General features: G+C 42.8%; 1 protein-coding gene across 2 annotated transcripts in view; it reads left to right on the top strand.

Annotated features, from left to right (window-relative positions):
* The window catches only part of znf536 (zinc finger protein 536), a 296,720-nt gene that overhangs the window by 196,313 nt on the left and 83,511 nt on the right, over nucleotides 1-16,896 (top strand). For both annotated transcript variants that reach the window (XM_038270835.1, XM_038270834.1), the window contains exon 7: nucleotides 14,045-14,203. In XM_038270835.1, the coding sequence (XP_038126763.1) occupies nucleotides 14,045-14,203 (159 nt within the window). The remainder of the gene's footprint in view (nucleotides 1-14,044; nucleotides 14,204-16,896) is intronic.

The raw sequence follows: 16,896 nt of genomic DNA, 5'->3' as shown, positions 1-16,896 counted from the left end.
GTCACAGCCAAACAGGAACAGACCAGATGAAGCTACTATGAGGAAAAGCAGAGAGAGCAGAACTTTAGAGATTGAACTAAGAAATCCTACAGAATGAGAGAATAGAGATAGAATGAAGCAGAATGATGAAAAGGATCCCTATGTCCTCCAGCGGTCTAAGCCTATAGCAGCATATAGCCCAGGATAACCTGAGCCACTCTAACTATAAGATGAAGATCATTTCATTCATAACAAAGAACTTCTTGACCTTCTCATCAAGTACAGCGATCAGCCCCAAACCACCAAGGAGGAATCTAAAACAACCACGCCAAACTCTACCCCCCCAAAACCTCCATCATGCTCTCTGCTATCAAGCTGATGATAAATTATTAATATCCACAATCTTCATACAACTGCTTGGATATAGAAAAGCAGGCAATTATATCTGCTCTGTCTTTTGGGTTTTGGCTGCCTCCATCTCCGGCCTCTTCCTCCTCTGCCGCCATAAACACATAACAACCAGTCCCTCTAACTCGCCACCAGTTCTTATTGAGCCTCTCTCAGTACAGATATCCCCATCCAGATTAATTTGCAATTAGTCTTGAGTTGTTGAGCCTCAGTAAGATAAAGGATTCCTGCTCCAATTTCCTTCGCCCCAAACACTGACAAACTCGTAACAAGAACAAACGCTCCTGCACGCCGTAGAAATAGCTTAAGCTCCGACTTATTTGTTTGACGCATTTGTCCGAGGCGGGGGGGTGAGTGGTATTGGAGCATAGGGTAAATGAGTTGGGCTATAATAAGACCTGTCATTGTGTCTCTAACGAGGGGTGATGTTTGGGGGGGGTCAGTGATTGGCAGCTCAAGAGTCTTGTCGGGTTCCTTCAGTTTCCTTAAATAAGTTCATCTAAAGTGGAAAGATAGTAAATGTTGGAGGAAGTCTAATGTCCAAATACTTTCTGTGGATTGTTTTACTGGTAATAGATTCTGCATTTTAGCCAATTAAAAAAAAGGGCCGGGGATGTAGGCAGAAGGGTGAAAGTGGGGTGGGGGGGCTTTAGTCTATTAATAGTTGAGTCATCAGTGCCTCCATGTTCCAAAATGGCAAATTGTTAGATCCCCAATGGTGATTATTACTTGCTGTCAATGACCTTCATAACAAATTAAAATTATGCGACTGGGACAAAGCGTGCTCTTTAATAGGCGTTATGCATGGGATTGTGTGTGTGTGTGTGTGTGTTGGTGTGTGCATGCAGATGTATGTGTGTGTTTTTGATGTGGGTAGTCAGTAAATGAGAGAGTAGCATTTAGAAACGGCTTCGGAGGCTCACACTGTCTCATAAAATGATGAACGCCGGGGAATAATGTTAGATTTGAAACTGGATGGATGGACAAGTCATAAAGTAAGGACCTGTGAAATGACTTCACGTTGATACCCTGTGGTTACAAGGCAGCAGCCATGTGCTGAGTTCTCCAGCATGGTTGCTATCATAGTAACACCTCCTCTACTGCTGCCAGAGAATAGAAAGCCTTGAACAAGGCGGACATGATTTCACATGCAATCAGAAAACCGGATCATGTGAGGCTCCGGTACTTAGATCTCGATGGTCGTGCATGGGGCTGGTCAGAGCCAGAGGTGTCAAAATTATTAATGTCTATTTCTCAAGTAGAAGTACAAATCCTAGTGTTTGAGTAGGTAAATTAGATAGTATGCCAATGGAATTAGTATTTTTACTCTTAAAATAAGATAATTTCATAATATGCACTGGAAGTAAAACAATTTAATTGTGTTTTCTTATTCTAAATCTAAATTGTCTTGTTCCATTGGCAAAATGTCTCTTTTATCTCTTCAATTCAAGAACAAATGCACTTGTTTTAAGAAAAAAATTACTTGTCTAGATTTCAACATAAGCTTTTTATTCCGATAAAATTACAAAAGTACAATTTTTTTAAACTACCTAAAGTACAAAAGTAAAAGTAATGCAGGAAAAAAACTTAAGGATCGATGCTCTAAACTTTATACTGGTTACTGCACTACCCTATTAAAGGAAATTTTTTTTTAGTCCTTTTCACCGTAGACAAGCCACGATCTGCTTATCTGTTCTCCATTTTTCATTTGGATGAAATAATAGCTGCATGAATCATGACAGCAGACAAGATAGAGGAGAGCAGGAGGCGGGGTTACCAATCTACTTGCTCTGGAGAGCAGAGTTCGCTGCTTATATGTCTCCAGTAGCAGAAAAAAATCGCTAGATTTGGCACTAAGCGCTTTTTTTGAAATAGAAGTGCTAGAGGGGTCTGAAAAGTGGCTAAATATTGTGACTAAAGCTCTAAGTTGGCAACACTGCTCTTCCCGCCGTTTGTTTTCAAATGGTTTGCTGCTGTCTGTTTGGACCTTTCTGAACACGTGCAGCAAATGGACTGATCCAATATGGTGGACACTGAAGGGGGGGTGGGGTTGGGGGCTGAGACACACTTAATATTTTAAGCGTCCTGATGACATTTTTATCAAAAACATAACTAAGGTGCACAAATAAGGAATAGTTGTATTAACTATACATGTAAACAGAGTTTTATGGGGCCCCCAGGAACTTGGGGCCCTAGGCAACTGCCTAGTATTGCGTAATGGTACATCCCTCCCTACGTCCAACTGTTTGTTCGTCTGCAGAGATTGAGCCGTTCACGCCGCCGTGGGATGCTCTCAGCGACAACATAAATCGTCTCACTTCATTTTCTGAGACACTGGGCGAGTTCATAGCAGAGGAACAGGACGCTTCCTGGGTCTGTGGATTTACAGCCGGACTGGGCCGCCCCCCCGCTCTGACACACACACCGCCGCGGCGTGTATCCATGACCGCCGTGGAATCCCCGCTCCAAAGAGACCTTGTAAAAAGCGTTCATCTCCTGTAGTAATATATGTCTTTAAGAGTGCATTTATGCTCCCAAGCTATCGATTACTGTAGCTACATCCCTCAGCAGATAATTACTCCACCTTAATATGCATCCTTAATGAGGCCTAATTGATTCATTTTCATTGACCGGGAGTAACAGCACTAATGGCTGCGGTGTGGAGAGCTTCGATGCCCTGTACAGTACAGACCCTGACCAGTGCCAGACGGATTAAGGATGGGGTAGAAATGGTGGGACTGTAGCTCAGTTTGATGATTGGCCTATTGTGCTTGCTGTTGAGTTAGCACGCTCAGGAATGAATAGGAAATCAATGGCTGCTAAGGGAGGAGTTAGGTTTCATTCGCCGTTAAAGAGACAGGGGTGGATGACATATCTAGGCGTGCATACATCTACTATTTTTAATCCTGTTTCCAAAAACTTCCCCTCGCCTTCGCCGCTTGTTTCTGATTATCCTTCTAACCCCGTCCACCTTAAGGTCCAACCTTTCTCTTTACACTTTTTCTCATCCCTAACGGTTTCCTCTCCTTTTCCTGGCGCCGCCTTACAAACAGCAATCCAGCCGTACCCTGGTAAGCGAGGCAGCAACCTAGTCATCCTTCACTAATGGTAACCACACCACTTCCTGCCAACACAGACAGAGAGGGGACATGATGAATATACACCCTGATTATTATAGCATTACACACAAAGACGTGCACGCACGCGCGCGTGTGTGTGTGAATCCAAACACATTAGTAATTGCTTTTGTCTTCATGTCCTAAAAGACACCTACCTCTGTCCCCATCTGCCTTCCCCTGCTCTCATGCATGCATGCAAGCAGTGGTGGACGACGCACACGCGTACAAACAAGCTCTCAGATTCATAGACCCTCAAGCATCATCCACATCCTCTCTACGGGGCTATGATCGCCCTGCTAGAATGATAAAGTTAGTGAGACATCAGTGCTCCCTCACGTGTGTGTGTGTGTGTGTGTGTGTCTTTTTCCAATGCTCTTTGAAGCCTGAAACAGACTTGAGTAGGGGTGGAAAACAAAGGTGGGCCGGTGCCAGGGAGAAACTTATGGCACCATTCCTCTTCTCCTAGCTGGGCAGAGGCATAGCCCCTTTAACTGAAGGAGAGAGCCACCTTCTGTCGCTGAAGAGGAGAAAAGCATGTTAAGGAAGAGGAAAAGAGGCTGGCTTTGGAAACCACGCTGGGAAAATCTGCATTTATTCCTTCATTCAGCGCAGCTTTAAAACCTCTGTGCCTAACTTCCTCGCCCTTTATGATCCATTTAAAATAAAAAAAAACAGAAATATATCCCCGTGTTTCTTTTTTTTTCAAAAATTTCTCCCTTCTCTTTTATCCCCTCCTCCTCCTCCTCTCAACTCCAGCCTTTAGCGCCGGTGTTCACTAATAAATATAAATGTTTGTGATTAGCATCTCTGCAGCACAGGTGCATGTTTGTTGCGAGGGGAGGCTTGTTCATTAATTTTCAGCCATGAAAAGTGCAGCGCGCCATGAACGGAGAGTCCAAATCGCACACACTGATAAATGAACGCACAGATTGTTAATGTACCATTGTAAGGCTGCTGCCTCCACCAGCTCTAAAAAAAAAGAAACGGGGGCCTGCTGCCAAAAGCGCACACACCGGCGTGAGCACACACAATCTGAGAGGTGTGGCAGGAACCTTTTCAGAGAGGTCTAGATGAGACTGAATGGAGCTTTTGGTGTGTGGGTTTTTTTTTTTAGCCGCATAGCCGAGGATTATTTTTGATTTTGAGGAAAAGACGTCCCCTGGTGTGAGGCCTCTGGCTCGTGTTGTCTAATTAGATTTGGTTGAACTGGTGTTTATGAGTAATGATAAAACTGCACCGCTCAGCTACACAGATTAGGAAGTTTAGAGGTGAAAAAAAAATCCCGTTTAAGGAGAATCTGTTTGGTTTCTCTCTAAAGAATTATATCTCTGATCGGATCTGTGATACGATATCCTTTATACCTTCAATGTGTTGTTTTTAAGATACAGCTGCAAGTGTTGCCTTCACAGGAGAAGAGAGGAAAGCTGCTGAAGAGTAAACAAAGAGAAATAAGAAAAAAATATGCCTTGGATAAAAAAAGAAAAAGAAAAAAAAGGCTGTTTTTCAGGAGCTGGGAAAAAAATGTTTTATTAGGGGACCGCCGAACACCTGCCTTAAAATGTCGTTTCAACATCTCCCGGATGCCATTTTGCTTAATTGACTTGGAAATGGCCCAAATGTATTGCTGAATGCGGTCTAATTAATATTAATAATAAATGCCATTATTAACATCAAAGAACATCTGGTGCCCCTGTTTACCCCGCCGCCTTATATGAAACACATTCTGCCGCTGTTTTAATCTCACAAACATTGCAGGGTAAACAAAAACTGCCGTTCGCCTTATTTTTAATTTTTATTTTTCTTCTTCTTTTTTTTGGCTCCCATTTTTAACTCGGTCTTATTTCTGCTACCAGGAAGGGGTCAGTAAGGAAACAACAAGTATGAGGTGAGGCAACGTAATTTAGAGCATAAACACCCCCCCCCCCCCTTCATGCTGCTGTTATTCATTTAGAGCAGGTTGCTATAATACCTCAGAGACTTCCTTAATCCCTGGAGTATTCCTATAGAGAATAAATAAAACCACATAAATACATAAAATCTCATCTGCATGCTATCACATTGAGGCCATAAATCAAGAGCTGGGGGGGTTAACTTTAACATTTCATTCAGTAATCCTGGTCAGGTGGTGAAATGCAACGCTGTTTAATGATAATTGCTTAATAAATTCTGCAACTTCAGATTATGTTTTTTTTTTTTTTTTTGCAGTGGCTGGAATGCTAGCATCAGCAGTGTAACTAAACCTCAAATTGATTAACTCGCATGAACCAGACGCTCACAAAGATGGCACCGGTCCAAATCAAAAAAAAAAAAAAAGAAACAGAATGAAGGGAAGGGTGCTGGGAGGTGTGAGAGAGAGAGAGAGAGAGAGAGAGAGAGAGAGAGAGAGAGAGAGAGAGAGAGAGAGAGAGGGAGCACCGGCGAGCAGCATCAGGCCGGATGGTGTTTTGTTGCTCTGCTGTAAGGAAACCAAGTCCCCCCGGGCACATTTTTAAAAGCCTAATGCCTTTCAAATGATGTCATCACGTTTTACTCTTTCTCTCTCCCCCAGCGCCCTCCCGCTCGCCCAATCTCTCTTAATATCTTTTCCCCTTTTCAAACTGTTTCCGCCCCCCCCCCGTCACCGTGCACACACACACACACACTTACCCCCTCATCCCCCCATCACTTATTTGGCTGCAGAGAAAGGCGATGGGCTCCGACCGGAGTCATGTGACACATTAGAATAATGGCTGGGCAAAAACATCTTGTTTTTTTATGACTGATGTGCTTTTTAACCCCCCCCTCCCATTTATTTATTTTTTTTTGTTTTTGTTTTATTTCCTGTAAGTGATATAACACTAATCAAACCCATAGAGTGTTTAGAGTGCAGAATGTGACTGAAAGAGCACCATTAAGGAACCGGCGGCCCCACCCTGCCGGCGGCCACCACCAACCGACCTGCGCCCGCCCGGCACCGCATGCACTCCGGGTGTTAGTGGTTGCTTTTTACTTTTTGCTCTTTTCTTTTAAAGGAAAAGTCTGGTTATATTCAGAATTCAAACTTCTGAAAGTACTCTAAATATGAAATTATTACAAACTGTTCAATAAATGATCAGTGTTTTAAATTAAGAGTCATTTTCATTTAAATGTTCTTTACTGGAGGCATCCATGATTGTCAAAGAACACTACTGCCACCTACTGGTTAGTGACGTCACGGTGCGGTATCGGCTGTTGATCAAGTCCCAGTGCTGTATCTGGTGTTTGTCACAACGCGCTATTATCCAAGTCATCTTGAAAACATTCTTCTTCCAAATGTTGGCTACATATTACGGGTTTTTTTTCTCTGGCCAGAAGTTCAATGGTAAATCCTCCCTCTTCAAGTTGGCAATCCAACGATGAACCCGTCCGTGGAGGATCAGGAATCAGAAAGGTGAAATAACTCTTTTTTTTTCACTTTTCCCCGATGTATTCCAACATCCAGCTGCCATGCTCGTTGGCATTGTCAGTTTCACTATGGCTCTGCTGAATTTCAATGGTGAAGTCCTCTGGAAATCTTCAATAATTGTTGTTGATTGCAGATGTGTCTAGTAGTTCCCATTGATTTTTCATGTAAAGCGGGGAGAATGGCGCTAGGCTTACCACACCGTGACGTCACTGCCGAAAGATGGCAGGAGTGAGGCGTTACTATATTTGGGGAAACATGGCCACAACAAAAATTCAATTCAGTTTATTTATATAGCGCAAATTCGAAACACGTCAGTTTTTTATCTAAGGAAAACCAGTTGACTGCATCGAATTCTTCACTCTTCAGCAATCTCTCACACTAAGCATGATTGTAGCAACAGTGGAGAGGAAAAACTCCCTTTGAACTGGAAGAAACCTCCAGTAGAACCAGGCTCAGTGTGAGCGGCCATCTGCTGAGGCCGACTGGGGTTCAAGGAGACAGAAGCAGAGATACAAAAGGAACCTGTCAACCAGCTCCACAGTCAGAAGAGCTCCGAGCCATCTCCCATATCAGAGGACGAAAAGAGCACATCGAGCCAGTTACAGTCAGAGAAACAGGACTACACTGAAAAACAGGCAGATCTCCTACATCCATAAACAAAGGTGTTGATGGCAGCAGAACAGCTGATATTTCTCTCCAGGATGGAGTCACAGCCAAACAGGAACAGACCAGATGAAGCTACTATGAAAAAAAAAAGCAGAGAGGATTACGTTAAAAAAAGTCTGAAAAAGGGGTCCCTATGTCCTCCAGCAGTCTAAGCCTATAGCAGCATAACTTTAGAGATAGCTCAGGATAACCGGAGCCACTCTAACTAGAAGCTTTATCAAAAAGGAAAGTTTTAAGCCTAGCCTTAAAAGTAGACAGGGTGTCTGCCTCACGGACTAAAACTGGTAGTTGGTTCCACAGGAGAGGAGCCTGATAACTAAAATGATTGTTTTCAAAAAAACTATTGTTTAATTTTTTTTACTGATTAGCACTAAATTCATTAAATCATCGTGAATGTATTAGTTTTAGGTATAAATAATGATCCATTGATTATTTCTTTCTGACTGGACTTTTCCTTTAAGGGGGACTGGGTGTGGCTGTGGGGGGGGGTCACCTACCCACAAGAACCAGAGAAGATCCACGTGGGTTGCCGTACGTCAGTCAGCCTCTGAGACTCCAGTGAAGCGAGGTGTCCCGCGCACACCGTGCGCACACCTCAGATGCGTGTGTTTTTGCACTCTAGCTGTAGCCCGGTTAGTCAGAGGGGAAGTGTGTGTTCACGAGTGAGAGTACAGCAGACAGCAGGCAGAGTGACTGATACTCAGCCTGCCTCCCAGATGGCCTGCTCAACTCTGCTCCAATCTGATCTCAGAGCCTTTGTTCTGGCATGTTCCATTACGGCGCCGTGACACTGGTAAAGACAGAGGGGAGAAGAGCTGGTCTCAGATCAGATACAGCTGAATTATACATGTATACTTTTTTTTTCCTCCCCTCTGTGCTACGCTTGTACTAGTACATTCACAGTTTGGCATTTGTCATGTTATTTTTTTTTTCTTCTCTTCTTCTTCCCAGGGTAGAGGAGAGAGCGCTTTATAGATAATAAATAAAACTCATTCAGCAGTTTTTTTAAAGCGGCTTCAATATTAGATTTAAAGATATTCTTTATTGTTTCTATTTTTTATTGAGACGTGATCTTCTGTGGAAGCTAAAGCTTAAAAAAAGCCTTTGGCTGACATACAGAATGGAGCTACGCAGCAGGAAGTTTTGACATTTTGGAAAATTTGAAAGGTTTTTGGATGAGAGAGACCTTGCAGATTTTAGAAAATTAAAAATACTGTGTTGTCTAATTGTGTTTTGCTGTTGGAGGGAACAGAAGCTATTAAGAGTGTCTTCACACACTGGAAAAAATCAAAATCTAGTAAGTAAAATAAGTGCATTTGTTGTTGGATTGAAGAGGTAAAGGAGCCACTTTGCCAATGGAACAAAACAATTTACACTTAAAATAAGAAAAGACAATTGAAATGTCTTCTTTCAAGTACATATTATCTAATTATCTTATTTTAAAAGTAAATATACTCATTCACTTGGGAAAATATCTCATTTACCTACTAAAATGAAGGTTAAATACACTTAATTTAAGCCATTTTTACTTATTTCTACATCATTTTTCCAGTGCACCACTGTTTATCTATAACTCTAAAGTCCAGGTGAGGAAAAGTAATTGCTCAAAGTGAGAAATCAAATATTAAAGCAAAGCGACAGTCGCTGTAAGGCCACGTCTCCTGCAGCAAAACCTTTGCATAAATAAAAGGGGTTGGAGAAGAAAAAAAGCAAGTGAAAATCAATAATGGGAGAGTAGTTACAGCTGGGTGTCAACAGATTTGACGCTCCCTCTCCCCGCATCTCACACCCCGCTGTGAACGATGATGCCTAATATACAGCGTGACCTTCAAAATGTCATAAAAGTGTTGTGCAATAAAGTGTCAATATTTGTGGTTATATGGAGCACAATGACTTTTACAGTAATTGGAACGGCCGCGTTAAAGCTACGGATCAGTCGACTGATTAAAGACGCCGCGCACTGGACGGGCCGGCTTACTGCCCAGGAATGATGGGCGTTCACAGGGGGGGGGGCGTGCACATCAACCAACTTGGCGTGCACGTGAGGTTGCGTTGCGTGCACTCCTTTAGGGCCGTCGTGTGCACGGGTGCGCGTGCGAGGGTGTGTGGTTATGTGTGAAGCTCATTTATTATTGAAGGGCTGTTATATGCCAGGAGAGCACACTCTCATCCTCTCAGTAGTGTGTCTTCCTCTTACAGGAGCACTATTAACCCTGACACACAAGGACATGCTTGTCTGTGTGTCTGTGACAGAAGCAGAGAGGGATGCACGGCCGCGCGTGCCTCTGCGTGTGTGTGCGCTCCTGCTTCTAATCTGTGTTTTGGATTTTTTAATTTTAAACCCCATCTGGGATGGGCAGGTGGGCCAGTGTCTGTTACATGATGCTGGGAACTGTTGCCAAAAAGGGATCTGTACAGTAGACCACTCAAAATATGTTTCTGAGAGGCGTCTATGGCTACAGTATGGTGGAGTCCTGGACTCAGCACTGGGGGAATTGTGTTTGTCTTTATTTCATTATTTTTCACTTACAGCCGTGGCTCTGCATGTGTCTAATGGAAATGCCAAGTAATAGAGGAGCGTTCTGGAAATATGGTCTTATTTTAAATAATTCTACGTTTTGCAATGCAATTTATGTGACATGCAACTAATATTATTAGTAATAACTAAAATAAGATTAGCTTTATTTGTCACACAATTATCCTCTTAACATCCACCTCATTTTGGGAAATTCTCGCCTATTTTGCATACCCAGATAGAAAAGCAAATAACTTAGGAACTGTATGCCCAAATGTGCAATACATTATTTAAAAGCTAAAACCGTCTAGTTTCTGAATATATAAATCAAAATTGGGTGAGTAGAACACAGACCAAGCTGCATCAGTTCAAACACGTTTTTTTTATTCTCGAAAATAATAGGTATTTTTTGAACAGTAGCAATAAAGACATGCTTGAGAAAAGTCAGGTCTCATTTGTTCTACATCATGTCAGCTACAAATGCAGAACATTTCAGAGCTCTAGCTACAAGAGTTCCAGAGCTGTGGGGCTTTGAACTTTTGGTGTCACTAACACTCCAAATGTGCCAAATGCTTTTACTATGCTTTGCACGAACATGATAAAGCCAATGGCGTAATGACACAACGATAGGCCCATAAGCAACATTATCTGGGTGGGCTCCATTTTAAGTACAACTACTTCTATCCTTTTTCTTTTCTGGAATCCGCTTAAGTATCTCTTTTTGGTATCCGTCGTTGCTAACACATTGTACGTAACGGTTATGGTTTTAATCTGCGCTCTGGATTACCCATAATTCCAAGTCGTATTGTAAAAAATAAAATACTCAAATACATCGTACTTTTAAGATCTTTATTACGGTTTGAAACATATTATATGAGTGTATTTTTAGCAAGGTGGGCTAATGTTAGCAGGGTGTTGGCAAGGAAGGTAAGCCTGGTGATAGCAAGGCACGTTAATGTTAGCATGGTCATAGCAAGGCACGTTAATCTTTGCACGGTGACAGCAAGGCGGGCTAATTTTAACATGGTGATAGCAAAGTGAGTTAATTTAAGCATGGTGATACAAGCGGGCTAATGTTAGCATTCTTTCAAGGTTGATGTAGTCTTTTCTGATGTGAAAATAAAAATAAACCACTTTCACACTCGGGATTATTCAGCAGATTTGAACATAATTCTAACACGGTCACAAATCATGATGTGAAAAGGTCTGATTTTTGAGGAACTCTTCATTCAGTTATATTGTTAGTTGTAGAAATGGGAAAACTGGTGATATGCAGTGGTAAAGCATAACCTGATGCTGTATTCATATAAAAAACCCCAGAAAAACAAGGCTCAAGAACCGTGCCCTGAGTTACCCCACATGTGATCTTCCTTCTTTTAAATATTTACAACTACAAACCGACACAAATCTGTCAGCCAGACAAGATATGAATCCATTTAGCCTTCCAGACCGTAAACTATGATCAACCTTCTGGATTTATTTTGGTATATTTCAGCCATTAAACTTTAGTTTTTTAAATACATTTTTCAAATCTAGTTGAACATTGGCCTCAAACAATCTCTGGTAAATCGTATTTGCTGTTTCTATAAAGCTGGGAAAACCAGACAAACATGGACGTCCCCTGATTATAAGATTTGAATGAAAATCGTTTTTTAAATGTGCTTTTACAGTCTGTTCATTGTACATAAATAAGCCAAACAGCAGCAGCTGGTATTTAGTAGGCCTATCTGTGTATTGTCACACATTTATATTTAGACCGCCTTCACTCTCAGTCGTGATAAGTGTTGCTGGGCTGACGGTGGCCTCAGTGGATTGAGTTGTGTGTTTCGTGTCAGCGTGGAAGAAGACTTGCTGACTTGGGTCTTTCTATTCTCTGTACCTTATTTGACTCTGTGATAGACGAGGGTGAAAAGGGGGGGGGGCTGAAAGGGAAAGTCTTGCCGTCTGTTAAAAAAGCTTTTCATTGTGTTCAATTTGATTCATTTTTCTGTGGTTCTGTTGCTTTTTCCCTATAAAACTCAAATCCTTTACCATATTTGGAAATAAATATGTTTTATTGAGGCTCGGCGTACATACAGTATTAAAAGCCTCAGTTTGAAAGTTTTTTATTAAGTTCATTTTACAATGAATTTGTTGAAAATGTTTTAAAAAGTGTTTTTTTTTAGTTGTCTTCTGATTTAAGAGAAACACTGTTACAAAACTCTACCTGTTTCTCTGTCTGTCTGTCTGTCTGTCTGTGTTGTTCTGTCTCTTTTGTTTCTCTGTCTGTCTCCTTGACCTGTCTGCCTGTTTCTCTGTCTACCTGTTTCTCTGCCTGTCTCTCTGTCTGCCTTTTTCTCTGTCTGTATGTCTCTCTCTCTGTCTGCCTGTTTCTCTTTCTGCCTGTTTCTCTGTCTGCCTGTTTCTCTGTATGTCTTTCTCTCTGTCTGCCTGTTTCTCTGTCTGTCTGTTTCTCTGTCTGCCTGTTTCTTTGTCTACCTGTTTCTCTGTCTGCCTGTTTCTCTGTCTACCTGTTTCTCTGTCTGCCTGTTTCTCTGTCTGTATGTCTCTCTCTCTCTCTGTCTGCCTGTTTCTCTCTCTACCTGTTTCCCTGTCTGCCTTTTTCTCTGTCTGTATGTATCTCTCTCTGTCTGCCTGTTTCTCTTTCTGCCTGTTTCTCTGTCTGCCTGTACAGCATAGCCTGAAAAGTTATCATATTAAAACAGTTGTTATAAACTTTTGATCAGATCTTTGTGTCCAGGAACAGTTCATATAAATTTCCTAATGATCCAGTTTATATTTGAGGTCCAGCTTTAGGTCAGAACATGTGGAGGATCTGCTGCCTGGCAGACGTCTGCCTTCTCTGACTGCTTCTCTAGTTTTTCTGATTTTATTGTTTTATTCTGTGCTTTAAAAACATTTAGATTTCTTCACCAAATCAACAATAAGCCATTGATTATTTCATTTTTTCTGTATGAAAAAAAGCATGAATCCTCATTTCAAACATAAAAGATTTTTATTATCTTTACCTTAAACATGAAAACCTGACAGCGTCCAAATCTCTGATAGACAAAGAACTAGGGAATAAATGCATCAGTTGTTCTTCTTTTGCTGACAGTTTGGTGTCAGCAGGGTGGATGTTCTCTGACGTCCATCATAACCCAACACAACCTGAGCAGAAATGTCTCATTTTACAGCTTTAGCACCAACAAAAAAAAAACATGTCAACAATAAATTTGTATGTTTTCCCATTTAAGCGTTTTTTTTTTTTTCCTCCTCACATCACAGGCGGGTAATCATCAGCACAAGGCCAGTGTGTACCATCTGATGGTGACACCCTCACCTCAGATTATGCTGCTGTCAACACATTCCCAGGTTGTCGTCACTCATCTTTCAGATTCCCGTTCAGGGGGGGGGCTGATTGTGTTGATAACAGACTGCTGTTGCACTAAACTGTGCATCATCATTTTTTTTTTCCTGGCGTGCGGAGGAAGTGGCGGAGGGCTGGGTCAAAACTGTTATCACCCTATCATATCTCTGACAGCTTCCTGTCAAAATCAGGTCGCGGGAAGAGATGCAAGGAAGATCCTGCGATGCTGACAAAGCCGAATCGCTCCCCCCTTTTATTCTGCCTTCTCTCTGTCTGCCTTATTTAGCAGTTTTAACTCTCTTTGCCACTTAGCATATGCTTAATGGGACTGATGATGGTAGCTGGGGTTGGAGGAGAAAAAAGGAGGTGGAAGAGACTCCGAGCCACGGTGTTTGCAAAGAACCTGAAAAGTTGATGAACTGTCAGCGTTCTGACAGTGAGGGGGGGGGGATGCAGCTCTGCTGTCTGATGAGTCGCTACGGTAACAGGAAGGACAGGGACAAAGAACAGACAGTGATGTGAGGATGACTGCTTTTCCATCCATTCATCCCTCCCTCCCTCTCCTGTCTCTGTGTTCCCTCCAGATGTTGGGGAAGACTTGGGGAAAGCGGCGGTGAGCCTGCAGCCGCCTCCATCCCAGGTCAGGGAACGAAGCGTGGGATCGTCCTCCAAAGACTGCCCCTACTGCGGCAAGTCCTTCCGCACCTCCCATCACCTCAAAGTCCATCTGCGGATACACACAGGTCAGTACGCTCTGACGCACAAAATTAAACATTTATTGTGCTTCATGCAAAATTTACTTCTCCACTCGTGCTGACATTTCTTCTGGGGTTAGATTGACGTATCGGTCCTGAACGTTGGCCTAATCAGATATTTGACTCAATGTTATATGATGGATATGAAGCACATTAATCAATGATATACTTTAGAAATTAGAACACAGAAATAATCAAGGAAGGAAGGAAGGAAGGAAGGAAAGAATGAAGCGAGGAAGGAAGGAAGGAAGGAAGGAAGGAAGGGAGCGTGGGAGGAAGGAAGGAAGGAACAGAGGGAAGGAGGGAGGGAGGGAGGGAGCGAGGGAGGAAGGAAGGAAGGAAGGAAGGAGGCAGGGAGCGAGGGAGGAAGGAAGGGAGGAACAGAGGGAGGGAGGGAGTGTGGAAGGAAGAAAGGAAGGAAGGAAGGAACAGAGGGAGGGTGGAAGGAAGGAAGGAACAGAGGGAGCGAGCGAGGAAGGAGGGAAGGAACATAGGGAGGGAGGGAAGGAGGGTGGAAGGAAGGAAGGATATAAGGAAGAAAGGAAGGAAGGAGCACAGGGAGGGAGGGAGGGAGGGAGGGTGGAAGGAAGGAAGGAAGGAACAGAGGGAGCGAGGGAGGAAGGAAGGAAGGAACAGAGGGAGGGAGGGAGGGTTTGAAGGAAGAAAGGAAGGAAGGAAGGAAGGAAGGAAGGAACAGAGGGAGCGAGCGAGGAAAGAGGGAAGGAACAGAGGGAGGGAGGGAAGGAGGGTGGAAGGAAGGAAGGAAATAAGGAAGGAAGGAAGGAAGGAGCAGAGGGAGGGAGGGAGGGTGGAAGGAAGGAAGGAACAGAGGGAGCGAGAGAGGAAGGAAGGAAGGAGCGAGGGAGGAAGGAAGGAGGGAAGGAAGGAACAGAGGGAGGGCGGGAGTGTGGAAGGAAGAAAGGAAGTAACAGAGGGAGCGAGCAAGGAAGGAGGGAAGGAACAGAGGGAGGGAGGGAAGGAGGGTGGAAGGAAGGAAGGAAGGAAGGAAGGAAGGGAGGGAGGGAGGGAGGGAGGGAGGAAGGAAGGAAGGAAGGAAGGAAGGAAGGAAGGAAGGAAGGAAGGAAGGAAGGAAGGAAGGAAGGAAGGAAGGAAGGAAGGAAGGAAGGAAGGAAGGAAGGAAGGAAGGGAGGGAGGGAGGGAGGGAGGGAGGGAGGGATTGATGCTGATTGATGCTCCTCAAAGATGGAGTCAGAACTTCAGGATCCTCCTCCCTCCCTACGTCCCGCTGGGCCTTTAATGGCGGCTCCTCCTCAGGGAAAGAGATCAGTAACCTGAACCTGATCAAACCGGTTATTGAGCAACACATCAGGATTCTAATCAACAGCTGTCACCTAAACAGCAGTTATAAGGTTAACACCTCAACTAATTACTAGGAAATGATCCTAAAAGTTCTCACACGCTCGCCTCATTACCACCATGACGGGTCCTGAGCCATGTTTGGGAACCCCCGGCCTGGGACCTGGCCATATTAGTTTCAGGAGGAGAAGAAGAAGAAAACCTCTATGGTCAGCAATGATCCACATTTTCACATTTTCTAGCCTTACATGTTTGAAATGTTTCATCAGGAAATTAATCTTCAGACCAAATGAAAGCTAAATGAGAGCAACAATAAATGCTGTCGGAGGTTCAGATGTGTTTGAGTTTCCTGACATAACAGCCGGGCCCCCCTTTGTTTCCACAATAAAAGCACATATTGATCTGAGGCTGAAGAAAATCTTCAACCTGTAACATGCTAACACGTCCAGCAGCACTTACACAATTCGATTTCTTAAGTTAAACAGCATGAGCAGGGCCCGCTATCCCAGCAGCTCTTACCTTAGAGAGCTGAGTTATGTCTGCTTTGAGGAGCACGCTGCAGTAAGAAGACCCCTGAGGGCCGTATTTCATCCTCACCTCCACCTCAGCCTCCTGTTTAGGAAAACACTTCTAGATCTCATCGCATCTACTCTATATTTCACATCCCCTCTTTCGTATTTAACCCCTTCAGCCCAGCGGGCGTGATACAGGGCCCAACTGACACCTGCTCATGTTTACCTATTTATAGAAATGACCAAAACACAGTCACATGGTGTTTCATCCACACGCCTTTCAAATGGGGCTTTACAATTTCTAAAACATGTTTTAAAAGAACTACTTTCTCAGGTACTTTTTGTTTTATAGCTGTGTAAACATAATGAGATTTAAAATTCCCCCTGACATGTGTGACTCTGCAGGAGTAATGCAACAGGTGTTCATTTTTAGCCACGCCCCCTAATGGCCGCCATCATTGGAAACTACACTGCAGAAACCATCTAGAAATTAGCAAAAATTGTCTTAAAGTGTATTTAGCCTTAATTTGAGTTAGTAAATAAGATAGTTTGCCAAGAGAATGAGTATTTTTACTCTTAAAATAAGATAATTAGATAATATACACTTGAAATAAGACAATGTAATTGTTTTTTCTTATTTAAATGTAAATTGTCTTCCAGTGTAATAATGCACACTGGAAAAAATCGAAATCTAGATAAGTCATTTACACTTAGAATAAGAAAAAACAATTGCATTGTCTTATTTCAAGTGTATTTTATCTAAATATCTTAATCTAAGAGTAAAAATACTCATTCCATTGGGAAAATATCTAATTTACCTACTCAAATTAGGATAAAAACACTTAATTTAAA

This window comes from Cyprinodon tularosa, unplaced genomic scaffold, assembly GCF_016077235.1.
Source record: "Cyprinodon tularosa strain WSP-4 unplaced genomic scaffold, ASM1607723v1 ctg78, whole genome shotgun sequence".
In the NCBI taxonomy this organism is placed as follows: domain Eukaryota; kingdom Metazoa; phylum Chordata; class Actinopteri; order Cyprinodontiformes; family Cyprinodontidae; genus Cyprinodon; species Cyprinodon tularosa.
Note: the sequence above shows the minus strand (reverse complement) of the source record. Positions and strands in the feature narration are given on the sequence as shown.